The sequence below is a fragment of the Ceratotherium simum genome, chromosome 15 (assembly GCF_057802395.1).
Source record: "Ceratotherium simum simum isolate JZ-2026a chromosome 15, ASM5780239v1, whole genome shotgun sequence".
Lineage (NCBI taxonomy): Eukaryota > Metazoa > Chordata > Mammalia > Perissodactyla > Rhinocerotidae > Ceratotherium > Ceratotherium simum.
The window spans coordinates 5,344,430-5,360,718 of NC_141914.1; the positions used below are offsets into that span (position 1 = coordinate 5,344,430).

General features: G+C 40.7%; 1 protein-coding gene across 2 annotated transcripts in view; it reads left to right on the forward strand.

The window, feature by feature from the left end:
* The window catches only part of TMEM45A (transmembrane protein 45A), a 70,973-nt gene that overhangs the window by 41,318 nt on the left and 13,366 nt on the right, over positions 1-16,289 (forward strand). For both annotated transcript variants that reach the window (XM_004439956.3, XM_087439418.1), the window contains exon 2: positions 14,839-15,030. In XM_004439956.3, coding sequence (XP_004440013.1) covers positions 14,841-15,030 — 190 coding nt within the window. In that variant the 5' untranslated portion in view covers positions 14,839-14,840. The remainder of the gene's footprint in view (positions 1-14,838; positions 15,031-16,289) is intronic.

The window sequence follows — 16,289 nt, forward strand, 5'->3', positions numbered from 1 at the left end:
TGTTTGTTCCATTAGTTGCAATAGTGTATACTTTACCTTTCTGAAAAAGCTTCACCATAATCTTGGCTGGACTTACTTTGATACAATAGTTAACAGGTAAATTTGTTACATTTCTCTTTTATCCAGGAGAAAAGAAAAAAAGAATATTTTGATGTTAAGGGGGTTTGACCAAGAGTCTTCTAAACCAGTGCTGCTTAATTGGGGAAGAGGGTGTGGTTTTGCCCCTCAGAGGACAGTTAGCAATATCTGTGGATATTTTTGATATCACAACTGTGGGAAAAGCACTGAGGAATCTAGTAGGTAGAGGCCACAGATGTTGCTACACATCTTACAAGGCACAGGACAGCCAACACAACAAAGAATGATCTAGCATGAAATGTCAAAAACGCCACTCTTGAGAAATTCTGTCCTAGATTAGTGTTTCTCAAACTTTAATGTGTGCATGAGTCACCCAGGGGTCTGGCTAAAAGGAGGAGTCTGATTCGACCTCACGTGCCCAGTGGGTAGAACTGTACCTGGCACATCACAGTTGTGTAATAAATATTTGTGGGCAGTGTGGGTGGATAGATGGAGGAAGGAGGGAATGAAGGCTTGAGCAGGCTGTCAAGAGCACTGTTATTGTTCCCATATATATCTCTGAGCAACATTAGAGGCACTTAGTTCAAAGACAACTGAATTTCCTCTTGACAAAGTGAAAAATTTGCCAAAAGCCTGTCCCAGGGCATGGCAGCCTTTCTCAGGTTAAAAATGACCTCCCAGGGGCTGGCCCTGTGGCATAGTGGTTAAGTTCGGTGTGCTCTGCTTCAGCAGCCTGGGTTTGCGGGTTCGGATCCCGAGCGAGAACCTACACCATTCATCAGCCATGCTGTGACAGTGACCCACATACAAAATAGAGGAAGATTGGCGCAGATGTTAGCTCAGGGCCACTCTTCCTCAAGCAAAAAAAAAAAAAGAGGAGTATTGGCCACAGATATTAGCACAGGGCCAGTCTTCCTCAACAAAAAGAAAAAAAAATGCCCTCCTTTCTCTGATGTCTCACACGGACCCTTCTGACACAGGGTAAGGGTTCAGTGGTTAGTTATTCTGGGTGTTTGCCAAGGCTGGATATCTGTTAGATGGAAACAGTGGAAAAAAACTGGAGGCCCAACCCTGGCTCTACACCTGAGTCTGCCCCAAGGGAAAAGGATCCAGATCAAATCACATTTATCCGTGTGGTGGTGGCAGGGAGGAAGGAGGAAGGGGAGAATCAGAATCAGGTTTTTAGATGAATTTCATGGAGTAGCCTGGTGGGGAAAAGACACCCACCTGTGGGCAACATGGAGCTGAGGGGTGGGGAACTGGAGGCCTCTGTAGTTTGAAAGGCTGTGAACTTCAGGAGCTCAGAACTTTATTGCCCTAGCTGGCAAATCATCTCCTTTTTACCTATTCTTGGCTCTCTGGGCTCCTACTGGTGACCTTCTGTCTGCCACCTCTCCACACACAGAAATCCAAACCCAGCCAAAATTTGGAGTCTGACTCAGAAGTGCCTTTCCTTCCCGAGAAGGTTCCCGTGCTCTTGGAGGTAGTTTGCTTAGAATCTGGACGCGTCTCTGCTGCCCTTCTGAGAACTGGCCGTGGTGGGCACAGGGGAGAAAAAGAAGGGAAGAGCCGGATGCAGGAAGGTGGGTGAAGAAGGGGTGGGGCAGCCACGGCCGTGAGAGCTGGCTGCCGGGTGTTCTTTGTAGATGGGCCACGGATCCATCCAGATGCCATGGTTAGTGGAGCTCCTGACAACACCAGCTCCCCTGTTGGGAGGTGTGATACAAATGAATGTGTCGACACTGTTGATTCAGGCATCCTCCCTGCCTTTGGGCTATACAGTGCTTACTGAGCAAGTCTGGGCTGCTGCCCTGAGCCACAGCGACGATGTAGCTCTCCCTTCCCGGGCGGGGAGGGGAGAGTAGAACACTGAGTTTGGGAGACATGTCTTTGTGGAAGCAGTTCATCAAGACTGATGAATGTTCTGCATCTTTCCTGGGACCTCCAAGGGATTCAAGTTGGCCATGAGGCAGGGTTAACAGAAAGTGAGGTTTGTATGGCACTAGAATGGGTCACTGAAGGAGCTGGAGGTGTCCCCTCTTCTGGACATCTTTAAATAGAAACTAGATTCTCGTATTATGGAATGGTTTAAGGGTTCTGATGCAAAGGTCTCTTCTTTGCTCAAAACATTCAGTTCCTTCTTATTGTCCATAGAATAAAGTTTAAACTTTTTAAACTGGCATTTAAGGTCCTTTATTATTTGGCTCTAAACCACCTTCCCAGTCTTTGTGGGGTTTTTTTTTTGTTTTCTTTAAGAGAAAATAAAACAAAACAAAACAAAAAAGCCCCTGAAAAGCAGCAAACTAGGAATAGAGGGGAACTTCCTCAATTTGATACAGAATATCTAAAACCTACAGCTAACATTCTTAACGGTAAGAAACTAGATGCTTTTTCTCTAAGATTGGGAACAAGGCAAGGATGTCCCTGTTCACCACTCTTGTTCAACACCTTACTGGAAGTCCTAGCTAATGAGGTAAGATAAGAAAAGGAAATAGAAAGCATACCTATTGGGAAGGAAGAAATAAAACTCTGTTTGCAGATGACATGATTGCTATGTAGAAAATCCTGAAGAATCAACAAAAAACCTCCTGGAACTACTAAGCGATTATAGTAAGGTTGCAGGATACAAGGTTATAAAAGTCAACTGCTGTCCTGTATACCAGCAATGAACAATTGGAGTTTGAAATTAAAAACCATTACACTATTTACATTAGCAACAAAAAAGAAAAGAAAGAAATAGTTAGACATAAATTTAACAAGATATGTACAAGATCTATATGAGGAAAACTACAAACTTCTGATGAAGGAAATAAGAAGATCTAAATAAGTGGAGAGATATTCCATGTTTATGGATAAGAAGAAACAATATTGTTAAGATGTCAGTTCTTCCCAACTTGATCTATAGATTCAATGCAATCCCAGTCAAAATCCCAGTAAGTTTTTTGTGGATATTGATAAACTGATTCTAAAGTTTATATGGAGAGGCAAAAGACCCAGAATAACCAACACAATATTGAAAAAGAATAAAATCAGAGGACTGATGCTACCTGACTTCAAGATTTACTGTGCAACTACAGTAATCAAGACAGTGTGGCGTTGGCTAAAGAACAGACATATAGACCAATGGAACAGAATAGAGAGCCCAGAAATAGACCCACATAAATACAGTTAACCGGTCTTTGACAAAGGAACAAAGGCAATTCTATATGCAAAATAATGAATCTAGACACAATCCTTATATCTTTCACAAAAATTAACTGAAAATGGATCATAGACACTAAATGTAAAATGCAAAACTATAAAAGTTCTAGAAGAAAACATAGGAGAAAATCTAGGTGACCTAGGATATGATGATGATTTTTAGATACAACATCAAGTGCACAGGCCATGAAAGAAAAAATGTATGAGTTAGACTACATTAAAAACTTTTGGGCCAGCCCTGGTGGCCTAGTGGTTGGCCACCGCTCCACTTTGGCAGCCTGGGTTCGGTTCCCAGGCGCGGACCTACACCACTCGTCTGTCAGTGGCAGTGCTGTGGTGGCTGCTCACATACAAAAAGAGGAAGATTGGCAGTGGATGTTAGCCCAGGGCGAATCTCTCTCAGAAAAAAAAAAAAAAATTAAAAACTTTCGCTCTGTGAAAGACACTTTTAAGAGAATGAAAAGACAAGCCAGACTGGGAGAAAATATTTGCAAATCATATACGTGATAAAGGACTAATATCCAAAATATACAAAGAACTCTTAAAAGTCAACAATAAGAAAACAAACCCAACCCAATTAAAAAGTGACCAAAGATCTGAACAGACACCTCACCAAAGATCTACAGATGGCAAATTTATCATATGAAAAGCAGCTCAACATGATAGGTCATCAGGGAACTGCAAATTAAAACAATAACTGCAAATTAAAAACAATAACATTACATACCTATTAGAATGAGCCAAGTCCAGAACACTGACTACACCAAATGCTAGAGAGGATATGGAGCAAGAATTCTCTCAGTCGTTGCTGGTGGGAATGCAAAATGGAACAGCCATTTTGGAAGACAGGTTGGCAGTTTCTTACAAAGCTAAACATAGTTTTACCATATGATCCAGGCTGTACACTGAGGTATTTACTCAAATGGGTTGGGAACGTATGTCCACACAAATACCTGCACATGAATATTAATAGCAGCCTTATTCGTAATTGCCAAAGCTTGGAAGCAACCAAGATGTCCTTCAATAGGTGAAAGGGTAAAAGAAACAGTGGTGCATCCGTACAATGCAATATTATTCAGGAATAAAAAGAAATGAACTATCAAGACACCAAAAGACACGGAGGAAATTTAAATGCATGTTGCTAAGTGAAAGAAGCCGATCTGAAAAGGCTGCGTACTGTATGATTCCAACTATATGACATTCTGGAAGAGGCAAAGCTATAGAGACAGTAAAAAGATCAGTGGTTGCGAGGGGCTTGGGGAGAAAGGGAGGGGTGAGTAGGTGGAGGCTGGAGATTTTTGTGGCATATTTTGTATGATACTGTAATGATGGATACATGACATTATGCATTTGTAACAACCTGTAGAACTGTAGAAAACAAAGAGTGAATCCTAATGTAAATTATGGACTTTAGTTAATAATAATGTATCAAAATTGGCTCATCAGTTTTAACAAATGTACCACACTAAAGCAAGATGTTAATAATCAGGAAACGGTGAGAGATGGGGAGAGATGACATATGGAACTATGTAATTTCTGCTCAATTTTCTGTAAACCTGAAACTTCTCTAAAAAATAAAGTTTACTAATTTACAAAAATAATGAGAAGCACAAAAAATAATATGGTAAACACTTATGTTTCCATTATGCAGAACTGACATTTTATATTATTTGCTTCAAGTTTTTCTTTCTTTTAAATAAAAGAAATAAAATATTACAGTTGAAGTATCCTGTGCCATTCCTCAGTTCTATTCCCCTTCACCCTCCCTAAAGTAAACCACTATTATTAGTGCATATCCTCTCTTTTATACTTTTATATTCATATATGTACGTGAGCAATGAATAGTATTATTTTTTCAGGTGTTTAAAAACAATCCATAAGTTGCATCAAACTATAACAGTGTTTTGCAAGTTGCATTTTTCATTCAACCTAATGCTCTAAAAATCTATGTTGCTAAATATAAATTGAATTCTTTTATTTTTTTAAAAAATCTTTTAACTGTAGTATCATATTCAATTGTATAAATGTTACTTCCTGTTATTTTTCCATTTCTCTATTGATGGATATTCAGATTATTTCCAATTTTATGGAACTTTTTTTTGACATATCTGAGAGAATGTGTATATGAGTTTTCTAGAGTAGGTACCACAAATGGAATTGCTGGGCTGTGGGGTATGTGCACTTTCAACTCTTCTAGCTACTGCCAGATCACTGGGCAAAGTAGTGATGCCAAGTGAGGCTTCTAGTAGGGTGTGAGGGTTGCCGGTTTCCCATACTCTCACCAACACTTGGTAATATAGATCTTTTTAATTTTGCCAGTCTAATAGGCGAAAAATACCTCTGCATTAAATTTAGTTTTCCTTGATTTCTAGTGAAATTGAGCATCTTTTTATATGATCATTGGATATTAAGTTTTTGCTGTATGTTGCATTGTCTGTTCCTATTCTTCGCCCATAGTGAGGTGGGGAGCAGTTTCTCTTTTTTTAACTGATTCCTAGTTAAAAATTACATTCTGGCTACTCAGCCTTTGTCAATTACATTTATGGCAAATATCTTCTCTGTCATGCGTCTTTTAAATTGATTGTGGTACCATTGTGGTAGAGGTGCTAGAGACCCAGGGCTGCGTATGAATCCCGGTTCCCTTACTTATCACCTCCATGACCTTGGACATTTTAGTTCATCTCTAACTTTGTCTCACTTTCTTCATCTATAAAATCGGAGTGATAGTAGTATCTACTTCAGAGGTTTCTTGGGAAGATAAGTGAGTTAACATGCAAAGTACCTACTTGAATGGAGACTGGTAAACAGAAAGCAATTAATAAATGTTAGCTATTATTTTGACATAGAGAAGTTCTAAGATTTTTCTGTTGTTATACAAAATACATTTAAGTATGTTTTTTGCTTTTATACATGATAGAATTTCATTTCCATGTCACATAAATAGTTATGAAAATAGGGTATTCAGGGTTAGAATGGTGGATCCACAAAGTTGTCGGGAATAAGCCTCTTTCAGGTTGACTGCTCCTTTCCTTTGATATGGGCCTTATCCTCATAACCTAAGATAGTTGCCAAAGCTCCAGCCATCAAAATGATGCTGCAGGCTGTGGGAGGAAGGAAGGGCAGGAGGAGTGTCTGCCCCATATTTTCAGTTGGCTTTATTGAAGTATACTTTACATGCAGAAAAATTCACCCCTAAATTTTAAGTGTGTATTTGGTGAGTTTTCACAAATCTAGACAGTTGTGTAATTATGATTACAATCAAGAAATAAAATATTTCCATCACCTTGAAAAGTTCCCTCATGCTCCTTGCAGTCAATCTCTTTCCCCTTTCCCCCAGACAACCTCTGATCTGTCTTCTATCACTACAGTTTTGTCTTTTCTAGAATTTCATATATATGAAACTAGGCAGAATGTACTCTTTTGTGTCTGGTTTCTTTCACTTAGCATAATGCTTTTGAGATTCATCCAGATTTTTGTATCAGTAGTTTGTTCCTTTTTACTTAGAGATGTATCAGCTTGTTCATACATTCACTAGTTGATGGGCATTTGGGTTGTTTCCAGGTTTTGGTTGTTATAAATAAGCTACTAGGGCATCAATGTACAAATCTTTGTGTGGAGATAATTTTAATTTCTCTTGGGTAAATACCTAGGAATGGAATTGCTGAGTTGGATAGTAAGTGCATGTTTAACCCTATAAAAGTGACAAACTGCTTGAATGGGGTTTGTTTCCCATTCATTTGGTTTCCCACCTGTATAGAAGGTCCAGGTGGTCCACACTCTTGCCAACACTTGATATGGTCAGTCTTTTTAAGTGTAGCCGTTCTAGTGGATGTGTATTGGTATTTGTTATTTTAATTAGCATTTCCAAATGACTCATGATGTTGAGCATCTTTTCCTGTGCTCCTTTCCCATTCATATATAAAAGTTTTAATTGGAGATGATCCTGGCAGGCCAGTCTAATCACTTGAGTCCTTAAAATTGGGGAATATTTGCCAACTGAGTTATAGCAGCAATAGAAAATGGATATACTTGCTCACCATGGAGTCCCCTATAACTTGAAGCAGATCCTTAGACGTATATGAGGTACTCGATTATTGTTCATTGACTTGAGTTGTGAAGTAGCATGAAGCTTGGAGCTGTAGAATGATTTCCTCAGGTTCTTACCACATCACTGATACTCATCTTTGGCATCTAGACCTTTGTCAGATGAAGTTATTGCAGACTGCTCGGCCCAGCTTTCCTTTTTGTTGGCAGCCCTCTGCACTCTGACTTTGACCGCAATAGTGGTAAATAAACATTCAGGCTACATGCAAAGTCTCACCTCCTTTACGTGTGCTGACAGCTCAATGGTAAGAAGTCCCAGAAGGAGAAGCCCTTTTCCTACGGCATTTAACTTACTCAAAGGGACTTGATGAAGACTGTTCAATGGGGCCATTCGCAAACCTTTTCTCGTCTTTGCCTTTATCTAGGGGAACATTATATGATTTGGAGTCAGACATACAAGCCTCTTGGGATCCTGGCTCTGGTCTTTACTTACTCTGTGATTTAGAGTGGCTCTGTAAACCTCTTGGAGTTTCAGCTTCCTCACACCTATGAGGAAATCATAATACTTCCTTGAGTTGTCTCAAAGATAGAATAAACAGATGCCTGAAAAGCTATCGGCACACAGTGATGCTCAGTGAATGCTAGCTTCCTTCCCTTCTCAGCTGCACCATGACTAACAGAAACAGTCCAGGTTTCTATTTACTTTGACGAGTTGACTACAGACAGGTGGTGCAATGTGATATTTGTTCTTACTTTCTATTTGTTAATTTTATTTTTTAAGACCTGAGTCTTTGGATTGCTTTATGCTGTCTCTTATTTTCAAGTTTAGAGTTCTGTTTTTCATTATGGATGTTTGGTTAAGAAAAGCCCACCAGCCATGGATGGTTCTAGTTATTTAAATATTGAGAGGGGTATGGGAACAAGAGGCAGGGATGTAGAAGAGATGAAAATAAAATAAATAGTATCTTAATAATAGATGATAAAATACTCTAAAACAAATAGAATGGCAGCACTGTAGGATGCTTATTGTCTTCTAACGGAGCCACATTATCGTTCTGGCCTGGAAACGTGAGGGGTGAGGGGCTGTTGAGCCCCTCACCTCCACCCAACGTGAAGCCTGAATCCAGCAAGCACGTCAGGGTTTATGACACTGACGGGAAACAAATGGTCTCTGGGGTGTGTGATGGGGAAGTCACATTTAAATCTCAACGTCTTGGTGCCACTTTGCACGTCACCACAAAATCTAAGCCTTTGGTTCTCCAAACTCAAGAATACATACAAATCAACTAGTGAGTTCTTGTTGAAAATGCAGACTCCTGGGCCTCCCCTGCTCTTCTGTTCAGTAGATCTGAGTGGGGCCCAGGAATCTGCATTGAATTAACCCCCTCCAGCTGTTTCTGATACTGGTTATCCACCCCCAGGTCAGTGTTTCAGGGAGAGCTCATTATTCATTGGCTAGTTATTGAATACTAACTAGGTAGAGTGCATTATAGGGGTCATGGCCCTTGTTCACCATGGGTTTAACATTGAGAGGGGAAATAGACTTGTGTACAGACAGGATAACAGCTGCTGGCTCTCGAGGTCAAAGTCAGACTGTTGCTTCTACCTTGTTCCCATTTCACTCTGTGCAAGCCTCACATTGCTTCAGAGCACTTTATGTTCCTGTCTCTCTACCAGATGGTGTATTCCTTGAGGGCAAGTGAGCTTCATTGTTGAACTGCAGAAATTTTGTTCCATCCTTCCTGTTTTTTTTTTTTTTTAAAGATTTTATTTATTTATTTTTCCCCCCAAAGCCCCAGTAGATAGTTGTGTGTCATAGCTGCACATCCTTCTAGTTGCTGTATGTGGGACGCAGCCTCAGCATGGCCGGAGAAGCAGTGCGTCGGTGCGAGCCCGGGATCCGAACCCGGGTCGCCAGCAGTGGAGCGTGCTCACTTAACCACCAAGCCACGGGGCCGGCCCTCCATCCTTTTTTCTTATTCCTATAACTGGTTTTGGCCATGACTCCAACCCTAGCGCCAGTGGCAATCTCTTGCTTGAGGCACTGTATGTTAGAACGTGGTTTGTTTTCATAGGACTTCTTGAACATGCTCTATTGTGTTACTGCTGCCATAACCATTCCCTTCTTTTTCTGTCCATCTTGATGGCCTGGAAGAGAGATAGTAGAGATCACACATGCTCTATCAGCTTTGGTTCTCACAGCAGATGGCACATGACTGACGCTAGTGGCCATGTGGGTGGGGCAGCAAGGCGAGTTCTCACAGAGAACTATTCTGTGGCACAACACTTCGCAGGAAAGTAGGATGTTCAAAAGGGTGTGGTCCCTAGAGTTACATTTATGCAGGCACTGTGTTATATTCTGAAGGCTTATCTGCTCGACTTCACGCTGGAAAGAGATGAGCACATTGGCTTAGTTTCCAAGGAGAAAGAGCCAGCAATTTTGGATTTAGACCAATCAGTGTCTGCTTTTCCTTCTTAAGACTAAAACTGTTGTAAATTCTTGGGAGAAGAGACTTGAGTTGGACTTAACATTGAGGAGTGTGAAGGTAAGGATAATTCAACTAAAAAAACTCTTTCAAAACAGTTGAAATTTGGAAGAGAAGGTGCTGGTACAGAATGATGGAGAATCAAAAAAATTTAAAGCTACGTATGCTTGTATACACTTTGCTTTGAGTGTTAAGGCAAATAGTAAAGTGAAGCTCAAGAAATAGTTCAAATTGGTTTAGAGTATTGAAATTTAAGAATGTGTCTTGAAATATGAGTCACTAATTAAGATTTAGGAATGCTTTATTTTGGTGGTGGCTCAAGGTGAAATTTTAGTTTGAGCTATTCCCCATGAAATTCATTTTATACTGAAATTAGCTATTTGGTTGAGTTTCCACCAAGAAAACTGTAGAATCTCTTTCTCTGGGCTGTTTTGAGCTCTCTCCTCTTTCTGTGCATGGGCATGGTCTGCGATTTATGTGGCTGTTACACTTGATTTAGATCTTGGGATTTGACCAATATTATCTCTAAGTGCTAGAGCTTAAAAATATTTCTATTTTGGGTGGTGAGTAAGTGTGCGTGTATGTTGGGGCAGTCAGCAAAGGAGCCAATAAGGATATAAGGAGATGTTTCTTGTCTTTAGCCCAGAGGATGATGTTTGGTGTCATTAGGGGCAGAGGGTTTTTGGATGAGGAAGGAGTATGAATTTTTAGGATGGAGAAGGCAGTGGTTGAATCTTGCACCATTTTAGGCCTGGGTGAACCTCCTTCCCCATGAGATTATAGGTAGTGAGATCGGGCTGGGAGGGTGTTGAGGAAGGACCTTCTTGTTCCTCTCCTAGTGATTTTCCCTGGGGTTTCTGCTGGCTGCCTGGCAGGTTTGTTCTGCTTTGTCGGTGAAGGAAAGCCCTCTGTTCTCCTTCCAAGGGGAATGTGTCTGCCCTTTGGATTGAGATCTAATCAAGTTCTGGAATACTTGGCTATTACCAGCAGTAAGTTGCACCCGTAAGCAATAACAAAGCAGGGAACGAAAGACCGATTTATGGGTGATGGTGTTCTAGGAGATGACAGCGAAGTGATGTTTGAGGATTTGAGCAATCTTTTTTCTCTGCACAATGAAAGTGAAACAAATGCCCTTTCTGTTGCCAGGGGCAACTGGGTCTGTTGGGTCCCCTAGCCAGGCAATTACAGCAGCCCGCTTTGACTTTGTTTTGTTTGGGTCTTTCAAACAGACAACGATTGGAACCATCAGATTGTTTCAGATTAAAAGGCAGGTACAGGGCCGGCCCTGTGGCTTGGTGGTTAAGTGCGCGCGCTGCGATGCTGGTGGCCCGGGTTCGGATCCCGGGTGCGCATCGAGGCACCACTTCTCCGTTCATCCTGAGGCCGAGTCCCGTATACAGCAACTAGAAGGATGTGCAGCTACGACATACAACTATCCACTGGGGCTTTGGGGGGAAAAATAAAATAAATAAAATCTTTAAAAGGCAGGTACAGAAGTTCAATAACTGAAGTAGGAACAAGGACTCATTTTTTTCTGCCGCTCTGATCAGCTTATTTTTCTCTTCAAAAACCTGTGACTACTCCCCATTGCCTCCCCATCACATCCCAGTGGCTGCGCTGAGATATATTGGTCCGCTCAACTCTTGGGGCAGCAGGAACCTGTTAGCTAGTCATGGAGGGGGTCAGGAAGATTATTTGGCCTAGAGCTGCGCATTTAGGAGGGACCCTAAATTTAAATTTTTGTATCACCTCCAACATAAGCAATATATTTTGCATGTGCGTTGAAGGTATTTATTAGGTAAATCTAAATATTTAAAAGCAACCAGACTTTTCGGAACTCTATTTTGGCATTTTCTTCCTTTTTAATATACTAAGAGCCTCAAAAAAAATAGAGAATGGCCCAGGCTCCTAACCTCTGAAAGGCCCCAATTTCCTGCTACACAGGCTCTCACAATACAATGATGGACATAGGATCTAATGAAGAGGACGGACCTTCAATAGCTAACCACACAAAGAATTCATTAACGTGAGGACTGGGTACCATCAAGGAGGGTTTCCCCAAGCAGACAGGGGTAGCTAGCCAAATTTGGGGCAGGGGAGGGTTGATGCAAGGCAGCAGAGGCAATAGGTCTCAATAATTATTTTTCAGGGACATAGGTGGACTCTAGGATGATTTTCATATTTTGAGTTTGGGTGGGTGAATGGTGGTGGTAACCAAAATAGGGAACTAGGGAAAAATTATTTTCTGGCAGTGGGTTGGTGGATAAGATGAGTAATTCAATTTTCGGGTATGTTGAGTGTGAGTGGCCTTTGAGACATCAGGCTGAAGATGTTGTATAAATATATGATCTTGTGTGTTAGGAAGAGCTTAGCTACTCTTGGTAACGTAGAACTTCACAATATATGAGGTGTTATCCAGGTCCAATGGTTGAATAGAAAGAAGAATAGATGTATGGTCCCTGCTTTCAAAGAGTTTATTCTCCAATTGCAGTCAAGGAGTTAAATAACCTCAGGAGATTCCGGTAACCCTCTAAGACGACAGCAGGAGAAATGTGATGGGCAGTACAGGAATAATTGCCAAGCGAATTGTATGGATGCTTCTTGCTTTTCTGCAGTAACTATCCAAGGAGAATTGCTCATCTGGTTTTACTTTGGTAATTTGAGGTGGGTTGAGGCCAACATGAGCTTGTTTAACAGCACTGTGGGTTACTTGCTTTGGAGTAACTCATTTTAATTTTACGAGGTAGAAGATTTGTGACTTGACCCATTTTACAGAGGAGGAAACTAAGGTACCAGGAGATTAAATAACTTGCCCAAAGTAATGAGCTAGTCAATGGTAAAGCTGGCATTCAGACCTAGTTATTCTGAATCCAAAGCCCCTTCTCCTCAGTTTTTAAGAATCCTATTCTTTTCACTAAATATATCCCCTATCATTTAAGTTATTTGAATACTTTATTTTTAGTGGCTGCAAAATTTATTTAATCATTCTCCTAATTTTACACATATATATTGTTTTTGTTTTTTTTTATTTTTTTATTTTTTATTTTTTTTTTAAGATTTTTAATTTATTTTATTTTTCCCCCCAAAGCCCCAGTGGATAGTTGTATGCCGTAGCTGCACATCCTTCTAGTTGCTGTATGCGGGACTCGGCCTCAGGATGAACGGAGAAGTGGTGCCTCGATGCGCACCCGGGATCCGAACCCGGGCCACCAGCATCGCAGCGCACGCACTTAACCACCAAGCCACAGGGCCGGCCCTTATATTGTTTTTAATTTGGTGCCTATTTCCAGTTTTTTCTTTAGGATAAATTCCTCAAAGTGGATTTCCTGTTCCAGGAATATAAAACCTTTAAGGCTCCCTAAAACATATCAAATTGTCTTCCAGAAAAGTTCAAACAATTTACAGTCTAGATGTATTTTCAATCCCATGTAAAGTGTTTTTCAGCCTCATATAGTTGCCAAGACAAACAGGAGAACTCAGTATAAAGATGGATATGGTTAGAACAGGGAGGAACTCCAGGGATCATCTAGACCACCTCCTTCTTTTATTAAGTAAGAGCTAAGGCTCAGAGAGGCTGAGGGACGTGCCCCCACCCGTTGCACTAAGTAGAGTCGGAGTGAGGACAAGAACCTGCCCTCACTCCATGTGATATGTTGAGTCTGAGTCTCCCGGATGGTTCAGAAGATCCAGGGCTGTGCGAAGTGTCCATCCGTGGTCTCGACTGGAGATTTAAGAGATTTTAGTGTTTGAATCAGCTTCACACTTCCCCCTTGAAACTTCATATTTGTGTCAGAGGGATGTGGAAGTAACCCAGAGGGGGTCTGCCCTGAACTGAGAGGCCCAGTACCCACCCAAGGAGATAAAGAACTCTGCTGGGCCAAGGGGAACCCTGAAATCCCCTTTCCTGAGTTCTCCTGCATTTGGCCTACTGTCAGATCCATCAGGATGATTCTGAGCGCTCTCTTTGTTACTCTGCTGATGGCACAATATGTTTGAACAAAAGGCTGCTTACATAACTTAAAACTCACATAATTCAAGACTAGTTTTCTATAGCACTGACTGAAAATGGAGGATATTTCTGTTTATTGTTGCTCCATCCTGTAGCAATTTTGTAAACAGAATTTACAATTTGATTTGGTTTGATATCCATCTGGATAGGCTGGGTTAAACTGTTAAGCCTCAAAGTTTCCATGACTTAACACATTGAAGGGGTGTTTCTTACAAAATCTGAAGCAGGCTGGTTGGCAGCCTCCATGTTGCAGACGTGCCACACCTAGGCTGCCAAGACAGGGAGGGGAGAGTTAAAGGAGTCATGTAGGCTCTTCACTGACTCCGCCTGGAAGTGACAAATGCCACAGTCCATTGGCCAGAACTAGAAACATGGTTCCGATTCAACTGAAGGAGAGGCTGGGAAACGTGTGTGGAGGAGCACACGGATATTTGATGAGCACTAATGGTCTCTTCCACACACTTGATGCTCGATACTTTGAAATTACCTACTTAAAAAAATTTGTAGGCAATTGCATATCATTTCAAGTTTTAAACCTACAGGTAAAACTTTCATATTACTTTCTTTCAAATATGCTTACAGTGTAACTGTGTGGTGGAGCACATGCTATCATTTTAAGAAATCTTTTTGAGCTCCCTGTTAAAAGCAACAAAACTTTTGCTTAATAGTTGTGAGATCTGGGCAAGTCATTTAACTTCTCTAAACCCCTGTCCCAATTGAAAATGTGATAAGAATCCATCACTCAAGGGTATGTTGTAAAAATTAGATTAGAGACTCCTTGTAAAACACCTGACACAGTGCCGAGGACAAGGTAGGTGTTCAACGAATGTGACTTTTTCTTCTGGTTGGTATTGTTGATACTGTAGAGGATGTACTACTGTTAATGGTTATATCAGATCCTCTGAATCAATGGTATATCCACAATCATCAGAAGAGATTGTACTTTATGGGAACAAGCAATGTTTTTGCTAAGTTCTGGAAATGAAATATCTTGTCTTCTATATGTTCTTACCTTGGTAGACATGGGGAGTTTCAGAGGTCATGCTCTCCCTGGAACCTTCTTCTTTATCACGGGTATTTGGTGGACTGTCAAGTGCCTTCTCAAGTATGCCTGCAAAAAGCACAAGCGGACTTCCTACCTTGGTTCCAAAGCGTTGTTCCAACGAATAGAAATTTTGGAAGGAATCATATTAGTCTGCATGGCTTTAACTGGTGAGTAGACCATGCTGTGTTCTGTTTTCTCCTTTTGGGCATTTTCGTACGGAAAGAGAAGATTCAATATTAAACCAAGAAACTGCTAAAATAAATTTTTTATTCAAACGTATCTCAACATGTGTTCTAATTATAATTTCTATCTGATATAACTTGTTAGAAGGTAATACTTCATGTTTATACAAAGGCCTATTCCTTAATGAGTCATCCATAGTAATTAACTTGCCTGGGCACTCAAGATAAATTTCCTTTATAGAATTGGTTGGAGCTCCTGAAATAGTTTCATATCAATTATTCTGATGCCTAAAAGAGTAAACTCTATCAGAAACCATTTTTCAAAATGACCCCAAAATAATTGAGCAATTATGGGAAAGCTTCAATATAAATCATTGCTGATAGGCTGTAGAGGGGGGTCAGGTTGAAGAAGACCTTGCAATCGTCCTTTTTGTGTGATTCCTAAATTGGAGAGGGAGGTTAAGCTAGATGACTTCTAAGGCCTTTCCATTGACTCTAAGATTCTGTGAAAATGTTCTGTGTTTTTAGAGTTCCATTTCATCCTCTCCTTTATGAAAGGCAAAACTTCCTAATTTCCCTTTGGATTTCTTCGTACTTTATTTATGGCAATTGGTCTTTGCTGTGGCCATCAAATTACAAAGTAACCATTTCCAAAGAGAAGAATTTCCTTACCAAATTCCATAGATTAACAAATAAAGCAGCATCTGTAAGAAAGTTTAACTGTGTAACTGACTAGACCATACTAGCCATGTCTGTCTGTGCTTTCTCAGTTCTCCTTAATTGGGGAAAAGCTGAACTCTAGCATTTTCCTCCTGAACCAAGCACAATTCCCTACTTCGTGGCTGCTACCCAAAGATGTAGCATGTAAGAAGGAAGTAATCAGCCTCTGTAGACTGATCTCTCAAATCCAAACCCCAAATCATTCAAGATTTATCTAGTCGTTAGATTGAAATAGGAACTAAGATCATCAGGGGAACTCATCGTGGAACTAAGAACTAAGATCATCAGCTTTGAAGATCTGAAATAGCTCTTTGACTAAATTGGTTAATCTTTGACTAAAAGGGATTATCCAAATCAATGTTTAAACCTCTAAAACAAGCCTAAAGCACTAGTGCTCAGCTGTTAGGGAACAGCCCAGAAAGAGGAATCAATGTCATAAAAGGACACCAGATTGGACTAAGCAGCAGGCGAATCCTCCTGCATCTTCTTGCTTTCTCGGTCAAGTTACGGAGAGGGTTGCTAAA